Raw genomic sequence first — 16,920 nt, 5'->3', positions numbered from 1 at the left:
GTGTTAAATGGTTTCAATGCAATTCTCCTCAGTATAAAATTATTTTAGATTTCTTTTAAGATTACATTCAATGCCTTATGCATGTATACTGGGAAGGAGAAGAGAATAAGCATTTATGTAACACCTATTAAGTGCTAATCACTAAGCACTTTTTACAAATATTATCTCCTTTGATCCTCACAACAACATTGTGAGGTATTATCCCCTTTTTAGAGTTGAGGAAGCTGATGAAAACAGAGGTTAAGTGCCTTGCCCAGGGTCACACAGCTGGCAAATATGTGAGACTACATTTGAACTCTGGTCATCCTGACTCCAGGCCTACTGCTCTATCCACTGTACCATACAGCTCTTCTAGGAGTGTAGTAAAACCTTTACAACATGACCAAAGGGAAAGCTTTAGTAGGCAAATGTGAATAGAATAGTACCACATACACAAATATGTAACAAATCACTTTTAAACTGTGAAAACAAACTACAGTCATTATTTGTACTATTAAGATTAAATGCAATTTCAAAAATATATTAAAAATATGTTGAATTATGCTTAAGACAGATGATTGGTTCAGTAGCCACTGAAGAACAACCAAAGTCCTTGGCACTATCAAGTGGTTCAAAACCTTGTACTAAAGAAAAGACATTAGCACGTGTGGTTCACACTGTGTCCTAAAGAACACTGGATCTTGATATATGACTTGTAGCTGAAATCTTTTCTATATGTTGTCTCTCTTTATTTGTGAGAAATGAACATTTCTATCTTATATTTAATAACTAATTACTGTATAAGGAGCAAGGGAAATCTCTCTTAAAGATTTACCCAGGTCAAGATCTAATCAGACAGTAAAAGAAATTCTAAGTTTGGGCTAATGGGTGTATTCTTGCTCATTGCTCAGGTCTGGGGAATGAGATATAGAAATTGATGTCTCTTTGACCAAGATTTGAGTGACCTAAGTCATGTACCCCAAGACCTTAATTTTAATATAGTCCTCACCTCCCACACTGTGTTAACCAACCCGAGTTGACAGTCAACCCTCAGGAACACCTACTCTTCAAAGGGCATATAAATTGTGACCCCACTGCCAATTAGGGGTCTTTGGTCTAAGAGACATGGCCAAATGACCATCCTTTTACTAATAACCTGCTGGCCTTATTAATAAAATTATTAAATTACCCAGAAATGATTCTCTTAAACCTTTTTAGTCATCACATTATTAGAATGTGATCTCCTTGAGAACAAAGGTTATCTTACTTTTCTACTTCTATCCTCAATGCTTGCACATAGTCAGCATAAGCTGACTCAGCCAATGCTTTCTTTCCATTTTTTCATGCACCAAATTGGCTTACTTACAATGTTAAACTATAAGGTTCATTTATGAGCTCAATCATTTGTCTAAAATTGTATTATTTTAATCCATTTGCTTAGATGTTGCACCAGATATTTTTGTATACTGGAAAAATAAATTCTGATTCTCCTTATTGAGTCAAATTGAGCCAAAAACAATTCTTAAGAAAGATACTAACGAAGGGCTAAAGGCCAAAGAAAAGGGAAATTAACCTTGGCCGGCGTTTAAATAGTTTGTAGAGTAATTCGGCATGATGACTGCTAAGTTCAGCAAATTCTTTTTTAAATCCACGTTCTATAACCTGTAGGAAAAATATATTATCACTAGAAATGCAGCTTATTGTGAAACCTTTTATTTACTGACATATCTTCTTCAAAATTCTGTTGTGTCTCATTCTAATAGTAACATATGAAAACATATATGTTAGAGAATGCTCATTCACTATGCAAAAGGATTCACCAGTTTCTTTTAAATGGTGAATTTAATAATGGATTAAAATATTACTCCACAGAATTATAGACCTGTAGACCTGAAGGAATCTTAAAAGATCATCTAGCCCAACTTCATCATTTTACAATAAGAAAAATGGGGCCTAGAGAGGGGAATTGATGTAATTTACCAAAATTCAATCCACGTACAATTTTTCAGGAATACACTGTGTCACAAAATGAGGTGAACCTGAACTTAAGAATCAAAATGAAACTGGAAAGAGAAAAATCCATGAAGAAATTCTATTTTTTTTTCAGTTTCCTTCAAATCTAGAAATTCAGAGGTAACTGTGTATGCACAGGAATAGATAGATGATTCTTACTTTGTCCTCTGCAACTAAGTTGTCATAGTTCTCTCTGAATGCATCAACTTCATCTCGGGCCATGTTGACTTCCTTAGAAGTATTTTTCTATGACAATATTGGGAACAACAGGACAAAATTAGAGATGCTTTGTAGACAATTAAACAAGTTGAGAACAAGGAGTTAGGGGGCATGATATGGATCATAAGCCAGCAAAGAAGACTGAGAAGGGGCAGAGACTGGTAGGAGTAGACCAAGAAAGAGTAAAAACATCAAAACCCAGAGAGGGAAGCATATCCAGGAGGAGAGAGTGGTCAACAGTATTAAATACAACAGAAATATCAAGAAGGATGAGAACAAAGAAAAACTATCATTCTATCTTTCCTTGTGCTTCGTCCCTTCTAAATCTATTCTTCTCCCTCATCAAGACCTCTAATCCAATACTTTTCCATGCTCTGACTTTTCTTTTCTCCCTTCCTAGTCTCAATCCTATAGTTAACCATTCCAATTCCACATTATCTTCCATGATAGAATCTCTCAGGGCAGCTAGGTGGCACAGTAGATAGAGCACCAGCAATGGAGTCAAGAGGACCTGAATTCAAATCCAGCCTCATACACTTACTAGCTGCATGACCCTGCGCAATCACTTAACCCCAACTGCCTCCCCCCACAACAAAAAAAGGAATCCCTCACCTCCTTCTTTTATTGCCATGTATTCCTTCCAAATCCCAGTTCTAGATTACTCCTACCATCTGCCTCCTACTCGTATTGCTAAATCAAACTGGAAGAAATCACACAACCATGCTGATTAGCACACTACAATTTTCTTTCTATCCAATCTCAACTGGAACTTTGTTACAGCAAGATAATCAATCTTTCTATTCTATGCTAATTGAGTTCCTATGTCACTCCCCACAGAAGCTATTCCAAATCTCCTCTTCTTCATAATAGCACCTACCTCACAAGGTTGGATCAAATGATTTAACATATGCAAAGTGCTTTACAAACCTTAAAGTGTTATGTATAAATGCTAAATATAATAATAAAATAAATGCTAAAAATAAATTTTACTATTATTAAGCCTTCCATATCTCTCCTTCCATGTACCCTCCTCATCTCTTCACTGAGAAAACTCTGCTGACATTTTATGTCAGCTCTCTCTCTTTTTCATTTTTCATCTCAAAACCCTTTAATTTCATACCTCATCATTTCCTCTAGTCTCTGAGATAGCCCCTCTTGCTGCAAAGTCAACCCTTCTACATGCATGTATTCTTTATCACATCCCCTTGTATCCTCTCCAGCAGATTTGCTTCCTCAGTCATTCCACTCCTTAACTTCCAACTTTCCAGATCTACTGGTTTTCTACTCCCTTTAAACATGGCCAAGTCTTTCCATCTTTAAAAAAAATTCAGTTGGCCTAGCATACTCTCATGCAATTATCCTTCATCATGTGGTCTTCCCTTTCTTAGCCAAACACCTAAAACAAGCTGTCTATACTGGTTGCCTCTTGTTTTGCTCACCCCTAAACCCTAAACTCCTAAATCAAAATCTGCCTTTTGACCTCATCACTCAACTGGAGTTGTTCTCTCCAAAGTTACCACTGATTTCTTATTGGACAAATTCGGCGGTCTTTTTTTCAGTCCTCATCCTTCTTGACCTTTCTGCTTCATTTAATACTGTTGACCATTCCTTACTCTGAGTTTTTGTAATTTTACTCTCTCTTGGTTTTCCTTCCTGTCTGCCACTTCTTCTCAGTCTTCTTTGCTGGCCTGTCATTCATTTCACACCTTCTAACTGTGAGTGTTCCAAAGGTTCTGTCTTGGGCTCTCTTTTTTTTGGGCTCTCTTTTTTTTTTTTCCTCTATCTTACTATTTTTCCATATACTATCTCATCAGATCCCCTGGGTTTCATTATCATATGTATGCCTCACAAAATTTTATACCCAATATCATATATATGCCTCACAAAATTTTATATCCAACCCCAGTCTCTACCTTGAGCCACCCATCACCAACTGCCTTTAGGACATTTTAAAACTGGATGTCCCAAAGACATTTTTAACTCAACATGTTCAAAACAGGATTCATTATCTTTCTCCAAAACCTATCTTTCTTCCATCCAAATTTACTTCACATATCCAAAATCTGGGCATTCTGCCTCTACAATACATCTTGTATCCAACCTCTTCTCCCTACTCCTACAGCCACCATCTTAGTTCAGGCCCTCAATACCTCTCATCTATATTATTACAATGCCCTTCTAAGGGGTTTCTCTGTCACAAATTTCTCTCCATTCCAATCTATCCTCCACACTAGTGCCAAAGTAATTTTCCTTAAAACTATATCTAACCCCTACTCACTAAACTTTAGCATCTCTCTCTTGCCTTAAGTATTAAATAAAAACTTTTCTGTTTGGCTTTTAAATCCCTTAACAACCTGGCCTCAATCTATATTTCCACTTGAGTCTTGTATTTGAAAGTCAAATTTTCTACTCAGCTCTGGTCTTTTCATCAAGAATCCTTGAAAGTCCTCTATTTCACTGAATAACCATTTTTTCCCCTGAAGGATTATACTCAGTTCTGCTGAGTAGGTGATTCTTGGTTGTAATCCTATCTCCTTTGCCCTCCAGAATATCAAATCCCATGCCTTCCGGTCCCTTAATGTAGAAGCTGCTAAGTCTTGTGTTATCCTGATTGTGTTTCCACCATACTTGAATTGTTTCTTTCTGGTTGCTAGCAATATTTTCTCCTTGACCTGGGAACTCTGGAATTTGGCTACAATATTCCTAGGAGTTTTCCTTTAGGGATCTCTTTCAGGGGGAGATCGGTGGATTCTTTCAATTTGTATTTTGCCCTCTGGTTCTAAAATATCAGGGCAGTTTTCCTTGATAATTTCTTGAAAGATGATGTCTAGGCTCTTCTTTTGATCATGGCTTTCAGATAATCCAATAATTTTTAAATTCTCTCTCCTGGATCTATTTTCCAGGTCAGTTGTTTTTCCAATGAGATATTTCACATTGTTTTCTAATTTTTCATTCTTTTGGATTTGTTTTACAGTGTCTTGATTTCTCATAAAGTCACTGTCTTCCAATTGCTCTATTCTAATTTTTAAGGAAGTATTTTCTTCAGTAAGCTTTTGGACTTCCTTTTCCATTTGTTCAATTTTGCTTTTTAGGGCATTCTTCTCCTCATTGGCTTTTTGGACCTCTTTTGTTATTTGGGTTAGGCTATTTTTTAAGGTGTTATTTTCTTCAGTATTTTTCTGGGTCTACTTTAGCAAGCAGTTGACTTATTTTTCATTTTCTTGCATCACTCTCATTTCTCTTCCCAGTTTCCCCTCTACTTCTCTTATTTGCTTCTCAAAATCCCTTTTGAGCTTTCCCAAGGCCTGGAACGGATTCATATTTTTCTTGGAGGCTTTGGATGTGGGAGCTTTGACTTCGTTGTCTTCTTCTGGTTGTATGTTTTGATCTTCTTTGTCACCAAAGTAAGATAATATAGTCTGACTCTTTTTGCACTGCTTGCTCATGATCCCAGCCAATTATTTGAGTTTTAAACTCTTTGTTAAGGTAAGAGTCTGCTTCCAATGTGGAGAATGTACTGCCCCCAAACTTCGGGGGTTTGTATAGCTGTTTTCAGAGATACTTGTAGGGACCTGTAAATTTTCAGTTCTTCCAAGGTGGTATGATAAGGGGCGAGGTGTTTACTCTTTTCCTGGCCTGTGCTCTGGTCTTTGAGTGACCGACCACAAACAGTCTTTTCTCTCTTGGAACTGTGAGGAAGGTTTCCTCTCCACTGCCACTACAAGCTCCACTGTGCCAGCGCTCCTCCTCACCCCAGGACTGCCACCCAGAACTGTGACCCAGATCCAAGCACGGGCAAAGCAAGAGATTCCTGCCTCAGCACCAGCAAAGAGATCCCTGCAGTGCCCCTCTGATCAGCCATGTGATTCCCCCTCAGTCTGTGGGATGGAAGCTCAGGACATAGCCACTGCCCTGGCGCCCTCTGGATCTGGCTCTGACTTAGCTCCTCTCCCACTGCTGTCACAGACTTTTCCCACTGACCTTCTAAGTTGTCTTTGGTGTTTGTGGATTGAGGAGTCTGGAAACTGCCACAGCTGCCAGGGATTCAGTCCTCTGAGGCCTGCTCCAGGTTTGCTGTGGCCTGTGCGCCCACTGCCGCGCTACGCTGCGCTCCCAGCCCACCTCGATACAACTTTCTGATCAATCTTCCAGGTTGTCTTGGGCTGGAAATTTGTTTCACTCTGTCTTTTTGTGGGTTCTGCTGCTTTAGAATTTGTTTAGAGCCATTTTTTTACGGGTATTTGGAGGGGTTGGGAGAGAGCTCAAGCAAGTCACTGCTTTCACACCACCATCTTGGCTCTGCCCCCTCAATCTATACTTCCAGCCACATATTACAACTCAGATCCTAGAATTTAGCCAAATTAGAAGATGGCTAAGTAGCAGAAAGCAATATAGCCTATACTTCACCACCCAAACTCCTCCAAACAGATTTTTTAAAATGCACCAGACTGAATCTTGATGGATTAAATCAAAGATAAAAATTACATAAGTTATTTTTCCAGCTCAGGTTGGCATAGAGAGATAGGGAGGTCCATGTAGACTGGAGACACGGTCCTTGTGGAGCTCTCCAGCACTCAGTAGGAAGCTGTGCACCAGGGCAAGAGGAGATCCATACTGGAAGAATGGGTGCCAACTGGTGGATTTTTTGCACACTTCCCAGTACTGGGTCACAGATTCAGGGAGGGCTGAGGAAGGCATGCTCTGGGTTAAGGAGCAATTGTGGGCCCTGAGTTACAACTCAAGAAAGGAGCAAGTTCAGAAACAACCTCTAGCAGTGGTGTGGCTAAGACCCCAGAAAAAGAGCAGGGTCTCAGTTCCAATGTCTAGCCCAATCTGAAGCCTGATGAGGAATGACTAGGGCAGAAATCTCAAAGGAGAGCCTGCAGTTCTGTTGCTCTGAACCAACAGAATTTTCCAGCTAGCTGAGAAAGGCTGAGTCCAGCAGCATTCTACTATTGCTCAGACCCAAATACAGTCAGAAGCTTTGCAGAGCTCAGACAAGGGCAAGAAGAGCAATTACATTTTGCCCTGGATCAGACCACTTTGGGAACACCAAAAGCTTGCAGTGCCCCAGCCTAAGCTGTCCCTGAAATCCTAGAATAACATAATACTTAGTATCCCAAGAAAGCACCAATGGGACCAGTTCAGATCTCCCCTCCAGAACTGCACAGAGCCTGGCCCTAACACCAAGTCTAAAGTCAGTAAATAGTCTGGAAGAAAAAGAAAACAAAAAGAATCCCATCATAAAAAACAATTATGGTGACAGGGAAGCTCAAGGCAAACCCAGAAGAGAAGAATGACTACAAAACATTTATAAGTAAAACCTCATACAAAAACATAGTTTGAACAAAAATTCAACTAGAATTCTTGGAAGAGATGAAGAGTTTAAAGAAAGAGTTAAAAATATTTTTTATGAATGAAAATGCTAGAAGAAAATGTAGAAAAGAGATGGGGAGCTACGGGAGAAATAATTGGAAAGGGAATCAACAGTTTGGCACAAAAAGGTATAAAACTTTGCCCAAGTAACATATTACCTGAAAATAAGAACGGACCAAACAGAAGTCAATGATTCCATGAGACAATAGAAATATTAAAATAAAGTCAAAAGAATGAAAAAATTGTAAGGTATCTCATGATGAAAAACTGACCAAGAAAAAAGAGCAAGGAAAAATGTTTAAGAATCACTGGACTATGAACATCACGAACAATAAAGATCCCTAGACATCCTATTTCAAGAAATCTTACAAAATAGCTGCCCAGATCTCTTAAAACTAGAGAAAGAATCCACCGCCCACCTCCTGAAATAAACTCCAAAATGAAAACTCCCAGGATCATTTTAGTCAAAATGCAAAGCTTCTAGGTCAAAGAAATGATGACTGCAAGGAGTCAAAAAGCATGAATTCAAGTAGCAAGGAACCATGGTCAGGAACATACAAGATGAAGCAGCCATGAACATAACGAAACAGAAAGCTGTGAATATGATATTCTAGAAGACTGTACATAGGATTACAGCCAAGAGCAACTTAACCAGCAAAACTGAGTATAATTCTACAGGGGAGAAGTTGGCTTTTAAAGAAAAAGAGGACTTATAAGCATTGCTGATGAGAATACCAGAGCTGCATAGGTATTCTGAAGTTCAAATATAGGCATTAAGAGAAACATTAAAAGTAAACATGAATAAACAATCATAAGGGACTAAACAGGAATAAACTGTTAAGATTCTAATATAGGGAGATAATACATACATTCCCTCTGAATCCTATCATCATCAGGGGTCATAGAGGGAGTCTAATTAGATAAAACCTAGGACTGGTTCTGTTATGTATTGATGATATTAAAAGAATGGAAAGAGGAAAAGAGGTATGCGCTTGGGGGAGGGGAAAAGTAGGTTAGGGGAAATTATCTCACACAATCAGGATGCTCAGGTAGACTTCTATACAAACTAGGACTTGAACCTCATTCTCATCTGGACTGATTAAAGGAGAGAAGAACACACGCACACACATTTGGAGACAGAAACACATTTCATTCCACAGAATTAGGAGGGAAATGAGAGAAGAGGCAATTAGAAGGAAAGTACCCAAAGGAAGGGATTAATATCCAAGCAAAATAAATTCTAAGCTTGTACAAAAATATTTATCAATCTTTTTGATGTAGCAAAGATTGGGAATCTAACTGGTTCCCATCAATTGGGTGATGAGGGAACAATTTATGGTATATAAATATGATGGAATGCTATTGTGTTGTAAGATATGATAAAGAGGACTTGTGTGAACTGATGCAAAGTGAAATGAACAGAAACAGAACAATTTATATAATGATAACAATATGGCAAAGTAAAACAACTTAGAAAGAATGAAAAATTCTGATCAGTATAATGACCAACCATGATTCCAGAGGACTGAAGATGAAACATGAGAGGTAAAGGACTGAGTACAGAATGAGATAAATTTTTTGGACATAGCCAATGTGAAAATTTGTTTAGATTGACTATATGTGTTTATAACAGGTTTTGCTTTCCTTTAATTCTTTTTTAAAATTTCAACATTCATTTTTTCCTTTTTTTTTTTTTTTGGTGAGGTCATACAGCTAGTAAGTGTCAAGTGTCTGAGGTCACATTTGAACTCAGATCCTCCTGACTCCAAGGCCAGAGCTCTATCCACTGCACCACCTAGCAGCCCCTCAACCCATTTTAAAAAAAATTTTGAGTTCCAAATTCTTTCCTTCCCTCCTATCCCTCCCCCACCCAATGAGAAGGAAGCAATATGATCTTCATTATACATATGAAGACATGCAAAACACATTTCCATATCAACTATGTTGCAGAAAAAGTAAGAAAAATAAAGTGAGAAATAATATGCTTCAATCTGCACTCAGTTCATCAGTTCTCTCTCTTGGATCCTTCGGAATTGTCTTAGATCATTGTAACTAATCGGAGTAACTTCAGTCTTTCCCAGTTGATCATTATTATGATACTGCTCTTGCTGTGTACAATGTACTGCTGGTTCTGCTTACTTCACTTTGCCCAAAAATATCTTAAGGCAATAAATTACAGGTTCATAGAATTTAGAGCTTGAAGGTGCTTAGAAATCATGTAGCCCGAGCCTCCTCATTTTATAGATGAGAAAATTGAGGTCCAGAGATATAAAAAAACAACAACTGGGGATAGCATATGGGACTAGGACATGGAGAAGGGGAAAGAGAGGGAAAGAATGAGAACATGTAATTGATTAATGAGCACAGATCATTTCAGTACAAAAGATGCTATAATTACTTTCTCCATATGTTTCCTTTCAAGGAAGTTGTTCATTCCTAATTCCCTTGTTCTTAATTCTTCATCCAAGACTAAAGAGAACACAAGGTTGGTTATTTTTAATTCCTCCTGTGGAAATATTAAAGAAGGAAAATATATTAATACTAAAACCTGATGAAGCCTAAAAGGGCTCTCTGATCCACTCTTCCTACTCCCCACATAAAATCATTTGAGGATCATATGTACAAATAAGATTTTATTTAATTAAATAAATACAAAGTTTTCTAGTACTATCTTTAAAAAATAGTGGTGACATAAAACAATACAACAAACACTCCATGTAGGCTGGTTATATATTACAAATAGCTGAGGGTGTGGATGGAAGAAAGAAGGAAATAGACAGAGGGAAAGAGAGTGAAGGGGGAAGTGAGAGATGTTTGGAAAACTCCCCTCTTCACACCCAAATCCTATCTAATCTTCAAAGCCCAGCTCAAGTTCAGTTTCCTCCATGGAGCCTTCCTTGGCCCCTTCAAATCTTAATTAATCTTCTTCTCTTCAGAATTTCTACAGCACTTAATTATCTACAACATTTTTGCTATTGTATCATATTATTTGGTGTTTCTTATGTGTTAGTCATATTTCCTCCAATTAGACTGTGAAATATTTGTAGAGAAGAACCATATTTAATATTTATTTTGTATCCTTCACTAAGCTTATCAAAGTGTTGAATTAATACTTTATAGTTTAATCAATCAAGAGGAGAGAGACACTGAGCTGCAAACTGAGCAAGACATAGAGAAAGTAAAAACATAAAGATTGTGGATTATGGGAGGCTCATTAGGTTGTACAAATTGTTAATTGGAGGTAAATTGCTACAGGCCTCAAAGGCACTCATCACCTTGTTTTCACTGTACTTCTTACTTCTCTAGATGTCTTAACAGCTAAAAACCATGGCCTTTTCTTAAGTTCCCATCCTAACTGATCTATCTGCATTTTCTCACACTGTTCTTCTTGAACACTTTTTCTTTCCTTCATTTCTATAATGATACTCTCTCCTTGTTCTCTTTCTGTTCTCTGTCTCCTGGGTAGATCATTATCCATCTCTCAACCCCAAGCATCAAGCATGAATCTCTGAAGCTTTATCCTGGGCCTTCTTCTCTCCCTACACTCTATGAGTGTATGAACTCTATGAACTCCCATGAGTTCAATTACAATTTCTAATCAGAGATATATATCAATATATCCAGTCACAATCGCTTAATCAATGTTAACCCTGCAACACCAATTTCTTGCTGGTTATATCCACCTGGATATCCCATAGATATCTCAGAATCAAATGTCCAACCAGAACTTATCTTTCTCTCTAATATGTCCTCCCTCTAAACTTCACTGTTTCTAATGAAGCATCTTTCTAGGTACTCAGCTTCAAAAGCTTGGCGTCATTTGCCTCTTCCCTCTCCTTCAATCCCTCTCTTCACTCAGATGGCAAGGCCTGCACATTACATCTCTGCAACATTCCCTTTCATGACTCTCCTTTCTAAGCACATAGCCATAAGATTACTTTATGCCCCTATTAACTCTTTAGTGGAACTATTGTGGTAATTTTTTAAAAAATCTCCTTTTTTCTATTCTCTCTCCTTTCTAAGCCATCCTCTATACTGGCAAAATAATCTTCACCTTGTTCCTCAAAAATCAGTCCCTGTTGCCTCTCGGATAAAATGAAACAATATTACTCACTTTGACATGTGAAATCCCCTATAACCTAGATAGGATTAGGTTATTCCAGACATTCCATGCTAATTTTCTTCATTTGTTCCATGTTTCAGTCAAAATGGCCTATGAACTAGTACCTGGACTTGATATTCCATTTATCTTCTCTGTATCTTTGCCAGGGGCTGCCCCACACCTGTTCTTAACCTTCACCTCACAGAACTGAGTTTCCTTCAAGGGTACCAATTCCCATTCAAAGCATTCCCTTATGCCCTCAGTTTTTGGTGTTTTCTCTACTCAGATCACTTAGTATTTACTTATCTGTACATATTATCAGTTGAATGTAAGTTCCTTGAGGTATCATTTTGTTTGTGTTTTTATATCAAGTGCTGTTCAATTCTCCAGCTCAGAAATCTGGATGAAAGAAATTAAGTCCATGCATGGTAATTTATACTGTAGGGCCAGGGCTCACTACCCTTAGCTTAGGGGTTCATGAGCTCTGCATTTACCTGGTTGATAACCATTTCTGCTTTCACCTTTCTCTCAAAGAGTCTTTTTAGACTACTGTTAAAGGCTTGTGTCGTTTCTTCAATAGACCCCTGAATCTTCCTTAATTCAGCATCCAGCGACTAAAATAAAGAGTAGTAAAATTAAGACTTAGTAATGTTACATGCTTCAAGGTAATAAGATAAACCTGTTAGTCAACTTCAACTCAATCTTCCAAATGGATAAAGTTGACTGGACATCTATAGAGATGGATTCACTACAGTTGAACATATCTAGGATAGCCTTTGGCCTATGAGTGCCTGATGTTTTTCAGAGTAATAATATAATAATAATTTATACTATATATCACCTGTCAAATTTGGCAAGCTGTTAGCGTCTTATAGAAACAAGAAATACCTATGTATGTTAATCCTCTTGCATTAATTCAAAAGATGTTTTGCAGTGATTTTCTAGTTGTTTACATTGGTATGTCTAGTCATTCCTTGCTCCTTTAGGGCAAGGAATAAGGTTTCTTCTTTTGAATGTTCAACAGAACATAGTCTAGAACTAGATACCCACTGATTGAACAAATTCTCAAGAAACAAATGACAACAATAAAACTCCCTAAAGTTCTACTTTAATAAAATCAAACCTTTAAATCTGGTTTCTCAAATTAATCTGTGATCTAATTGATATGAGTACTCCCTCTAGTGAAAAGCACAACCTATCCATGCCTGTCTATCCTGTGCAATGGCTACTTGTATCCTCCTATAAGTTTGCTATAAGGGGTCCCCTTTCAGGGTGGTAAGGGCCTTCCCAGCTTTCTCTTGACATAACGAAAACACTAGCTGTACCAAAGGACTACATTATCCAGTGGATATGCCTGACTCTTGTCCCATGTCCAATGCATCTTCTTTTTCATTCATTCATTTATTTCCTCCATAAAGCCAATTCTGATGTGATTCTGTGTTGTTGAAAACTGTGACATCCAGAACAAGCACTGGAAGGTTTTTACCATGCTTTCCATATGCCCTCAATAATAGACTCAGTCTGTTTACCTATGAACAGCCTAAGTCAACAGAGAGAAATTCGTTACTAGTAGGCTAGCCATGCCAATTCATTTCTTTAAATGTTGTCATTGACTAAGGAAATTTAATTTAAATATTATACGTTAAGAACAAATCTTTAATTATACTCATGAACAACAAGAAGCAAAACTCACATTCACAATTACATACTATGGAATATAAACTCCTCTAGTAAAATATAAACTCCTTGGGGGCTAAGACTATTTCATTTTTGTTTTTGTACCCCCAACACTTGGCATGTGTCGGATGATTAATAAATGCTTGTTAATTTATTGAACTAGCCCAGTAAATCTTATTCCCAAAGCACTAGCCCATATTCTAGTTTTTCTTTAGTGATAATAGAAATATCACATTTGCTAAGAATGAAAATGCATTCTGCTGTTACTTTGCAAATATCCCCATTTTTAAGAGAATGTAAGAATTTATACTGGGTAAGGGTTATATTTTTTACTTTCTTTTTTAAATTTAAAATTTTTATTTCAATTTCAAATTTTCTCTTTCCCTTCACCTCTTCCCCACTCAACAAGGATGTTGGATGTATATGAAGTCATGTAAAACAGTTCCACATTAGGCACCTTGCAATTAATAAAAACAAAAAAGCAAGAAAAATAAATTTAAAAAAACATTCTTCAATCTGTACTCAGTCCATCAGTTTTCTTTCTATAGGTAGACTCTGGAAAGACATATATGATTGATGCAAAATGAAGTGAGCAGAATCAGGAGAACATTGTACACAGTAACAGTAATATCATAATGATAATCAACTGAGAAAGACTTACTCTAATCAGTACAATGATCCATGACAATCCAAAGGACTCACGATGAATTCTGAGTGCAGACTGAAGCCTATTGCTTTTCCTTTTCCTTTTCTTGCTTTTTCCCCTCAACATGGCTAATATGGAAATATGTTTTGCATGACTTTACCTTTATAATAGGTATCACACTGTTTGACTTTTCAATGTGATGAGCAGGGGTTGGAGGGAGGGACAGAATTGCTATTCGACATTTTAAAAAATAAATGTTAAAAATAAATGAAAAGTATATTTGAGTAATAGAAGGAATCTGGTACCTATTTCTTAAAACTATTTACATAGTATTGGGATTGTTCTGTAAATGTTTGGTAGAATGCATTTGTAAAACAATCTATGATTTGTTCTTTGACACACTCATTCTTTAGGATTAGATTATTTAGTTTCCAATTATTAGTCTATGCTTCAAAGGCCTTTTATTGAATGTAATTTTTACTGCATTATTGCCCCCCAAATGGTGCATTTAATGTTGATGATTTTCTGCATTTGTTTGTGAGGCTTTTATACCTAATACAGGGTCAATTTTTGTGAAGATGCCATGTGCAGTTGAGAAAAAAGGTATAGTTATTTCTGTTCCCATTCAATATTCTCCAGAAGTCTATAATATCTAACTTTTCTAAAATTCTATATACCAATTTAACTTCTTTATTATTTACTTAATAGTTAAATTTATCTAGATCTGAGAGAGGTAAGTAAAGTTCCCTTACCAGTATAGTTTTACTATTTCCTCCTGTAATTAATTTAACTTTTCAAGTTCTATTTTACCCATTGGTTCTAAGATATCAGAGCAGCTTTTTTTTAAAAAAAATAATTTCTTGAACTATAATGTCTATCTTCTTTTTTTAATCATGGCTTTCAAGTAGTCTAACAATCCTTAAACTATCTCTTTTTGATTTGTTTTCCAGATCAGTTGTTTTTCCAATTAGATAGTCCGTGTTTTCTTCTATTTTTTCATTCTTTTGACTTTGTTTTCTTGTTTCTTGAAGTCTCATGCAGTCATTAGCTTACACTTGACCATTTCTAATTTTTAAGGAGTTATTTTCTTTAGTGAGGTTTTTTACTCTTTTACCAACTGGCAATCCTTTTTTCAGAACTTTCTTGCATTGCTTTAATTTCTCTTTTCAATTTTTCCCTCTGTGGGCCTTACATGATTTTTTAAAAGTCATGTTTTCATTTCATTTCTTTCTTTAGCTCTCCTATGAATTCTGGTTGGGCTTGTGTCCAGTCTATATGGTTCTTAAAGGCTTTGCTTATAGACATTTTTCCATCATTGTCTTCTTTTTACCACAGAAGCTTTTTATGGTCAGATTCATTTGTTGTTGTTTGCTCATTTTCCTACCTCTTTCCTAACTTTGGGCTTTATGTTAGAGTTAGTCTCTGCTCTCCTCTGAGACAGTTGTTTGGCCTGAGCTTCTGGAGCTGAATCTGGGTTTCTGTAGATTTTTGGTGTTTCCAAGGTAATGTGATCTGGGGAGAGATCTGGTCACTGCCCTCTTGCTCTACACTCCAGTCCTTACCCAGGTGGGGCCATTGCTCCTCTCCATCCATCCCTATGCATCCCAGCAGGAATTAGCCAGCATTCCTGCTGCTGTGGCTGTAGCTGCTGCCTCTAAGGCCTAGAGCCAGTACCATTTCTGCCACAAGCCACATTCCATGTTTCTGGAGAGTCTCCACCCCAGTGTCCACATATCTCTCTGTCTATCTAAGCTGTCCTAGGTTGAAACAATGACTCACTCTTTTTATTGGCTTTTCCAATCAGAATTCAATTTGATGTTTTCTGTAGTTGTCCTATGGGAGAGGTTTTGGGAGATGTTTGACAGTTTTGATCCTTTATTCTTCCATTTTGACTCTGCTTTGTGTCTAATCTTTTTTTCTGTTTTCTATACCTATCTGAGGAAGAAAACGAGTAAACAAACAAACAAAAAAGGGATGATGGTGATGGTAACTTTTTGTTTCTTGGGGACATGACTGTGTTTCTCATTAAACTCAGTGAAACATGAAGCCATATGCATTCTTCAATTCTTTTACTTTTGGATTTGAATAGTCTCTGACTTATTAAGAAGCAAAAGAAAAGAAACAAGTAGGACTCTGTGGTAAGGTACTAAACTGGGCAATATTCCTTTCCCTCAAATGTGCTCAACTACAACAAGTTTGCCTATAAAAGTCTTTGTGGAGGTGTGGAGACCATAATGAAGAAGCATGTGAAACCAGTGGTGAGATTCCAGAGCTCAAAGAATAGGGCTTTACTAAATGCTACTATACTAAGGGCTTTCAGACCTCCCCAAGAGATAGCATTCTAGCCTTGCTCCTTAGACATACAGGGGGAAAAACTCTTCAGGCATCACTGGCATTCAATACCTTTTGTTCATTTGTGCCTTATATACATAAGAACCCTTTTCTAATAAAATATATCAAGGACACAGCTAAGAACTTCAGTGGAAAAGAAGGCAGCTAAAAAAAATAGGGATCAGAAAAACTGATCATAAGATACAATAACATATAGCTGACAAGTTGACATGCCCTATTGGATGCTGTATAATTTTACTTCTTTCACAAAAGAATAAATAAAATCAGAAGTATTTGCAAGAAAACAACTTCACATTTGATTGGTATACACTGTTTGACTTGGTGGGTACACCCAACCTTCTCTCAACAGCTCTACTCCTTGAGAATGGTAATTAATCCTAATCTTTACTGAGCTGAAAGTATCTTTAAAAAAAGAGGCAGTGATACACTGAAACAAATCGTATTTGATTTTCCCTACTTTTCCTGGGTAATTTTTGTTGTGAATGATATAAGTTATTAAATTTAATAGTTTTCCTCATAAAATATAAGATTACACATCTTCCCTTTGAGAAAACAG

The 16,920-nt window shown here is 37.0% G+C and overlaps 1 protein-coding gene across 1 annotated transcript in view; it reads right to left on the bottom strand.

Annotated features, from left to right (window-relative positions):
* Positions 1-16,920, bottom strand: part of LOC110209593 (cilia- and flagella-associated protein 43-like) — a 180,952-nt gene that overhangs the window by 26,105 nt on the left and 137,927 nt on the right. Inside the window, exons 29-32 of the mRNA XM_078151617.1 lie at positions 12,184-12,303; positions 9,986-10,093; positions 2,152-2,238; positions 1,553-1,641 (exon numbers count right to left, since the gene is read on the bottom strand). Coding sequence (XP_078007743.1) covers positions 1,553-1,641; positions 2,152-2,238; positions 9,986-10,093; positions 12,184-12,303 — 404 coding nt within the window. The remainder of the gene's footprint in view (positions 1-1,552; positions 1,642-2,151; positions 2,239-9,985; positions 10,094-12,183; positions 12,304-16,920) is intronic.

This window comes from Phascolarctos cinereus, unplaced genomic scaffold (assembly GCF_003287225.1).
Source record: "Phascolarctos cinereus isolate Bilbo 61053 unplaced genomic scaffold, phaCin_HiC Scaffold_3;HRSCAF=262, whole genome shotgun sequence".
NCBI classification, from domain to species: Eukaryota; Metazoa; Chordata; class Mammalia; order Diprotodontia; family Phascolarctidae; genus Phascolarctos; species Phascolarctos cinereus.
This window is presented reverse-complemented; position numbering and strand designations above follow the sequence as displayed.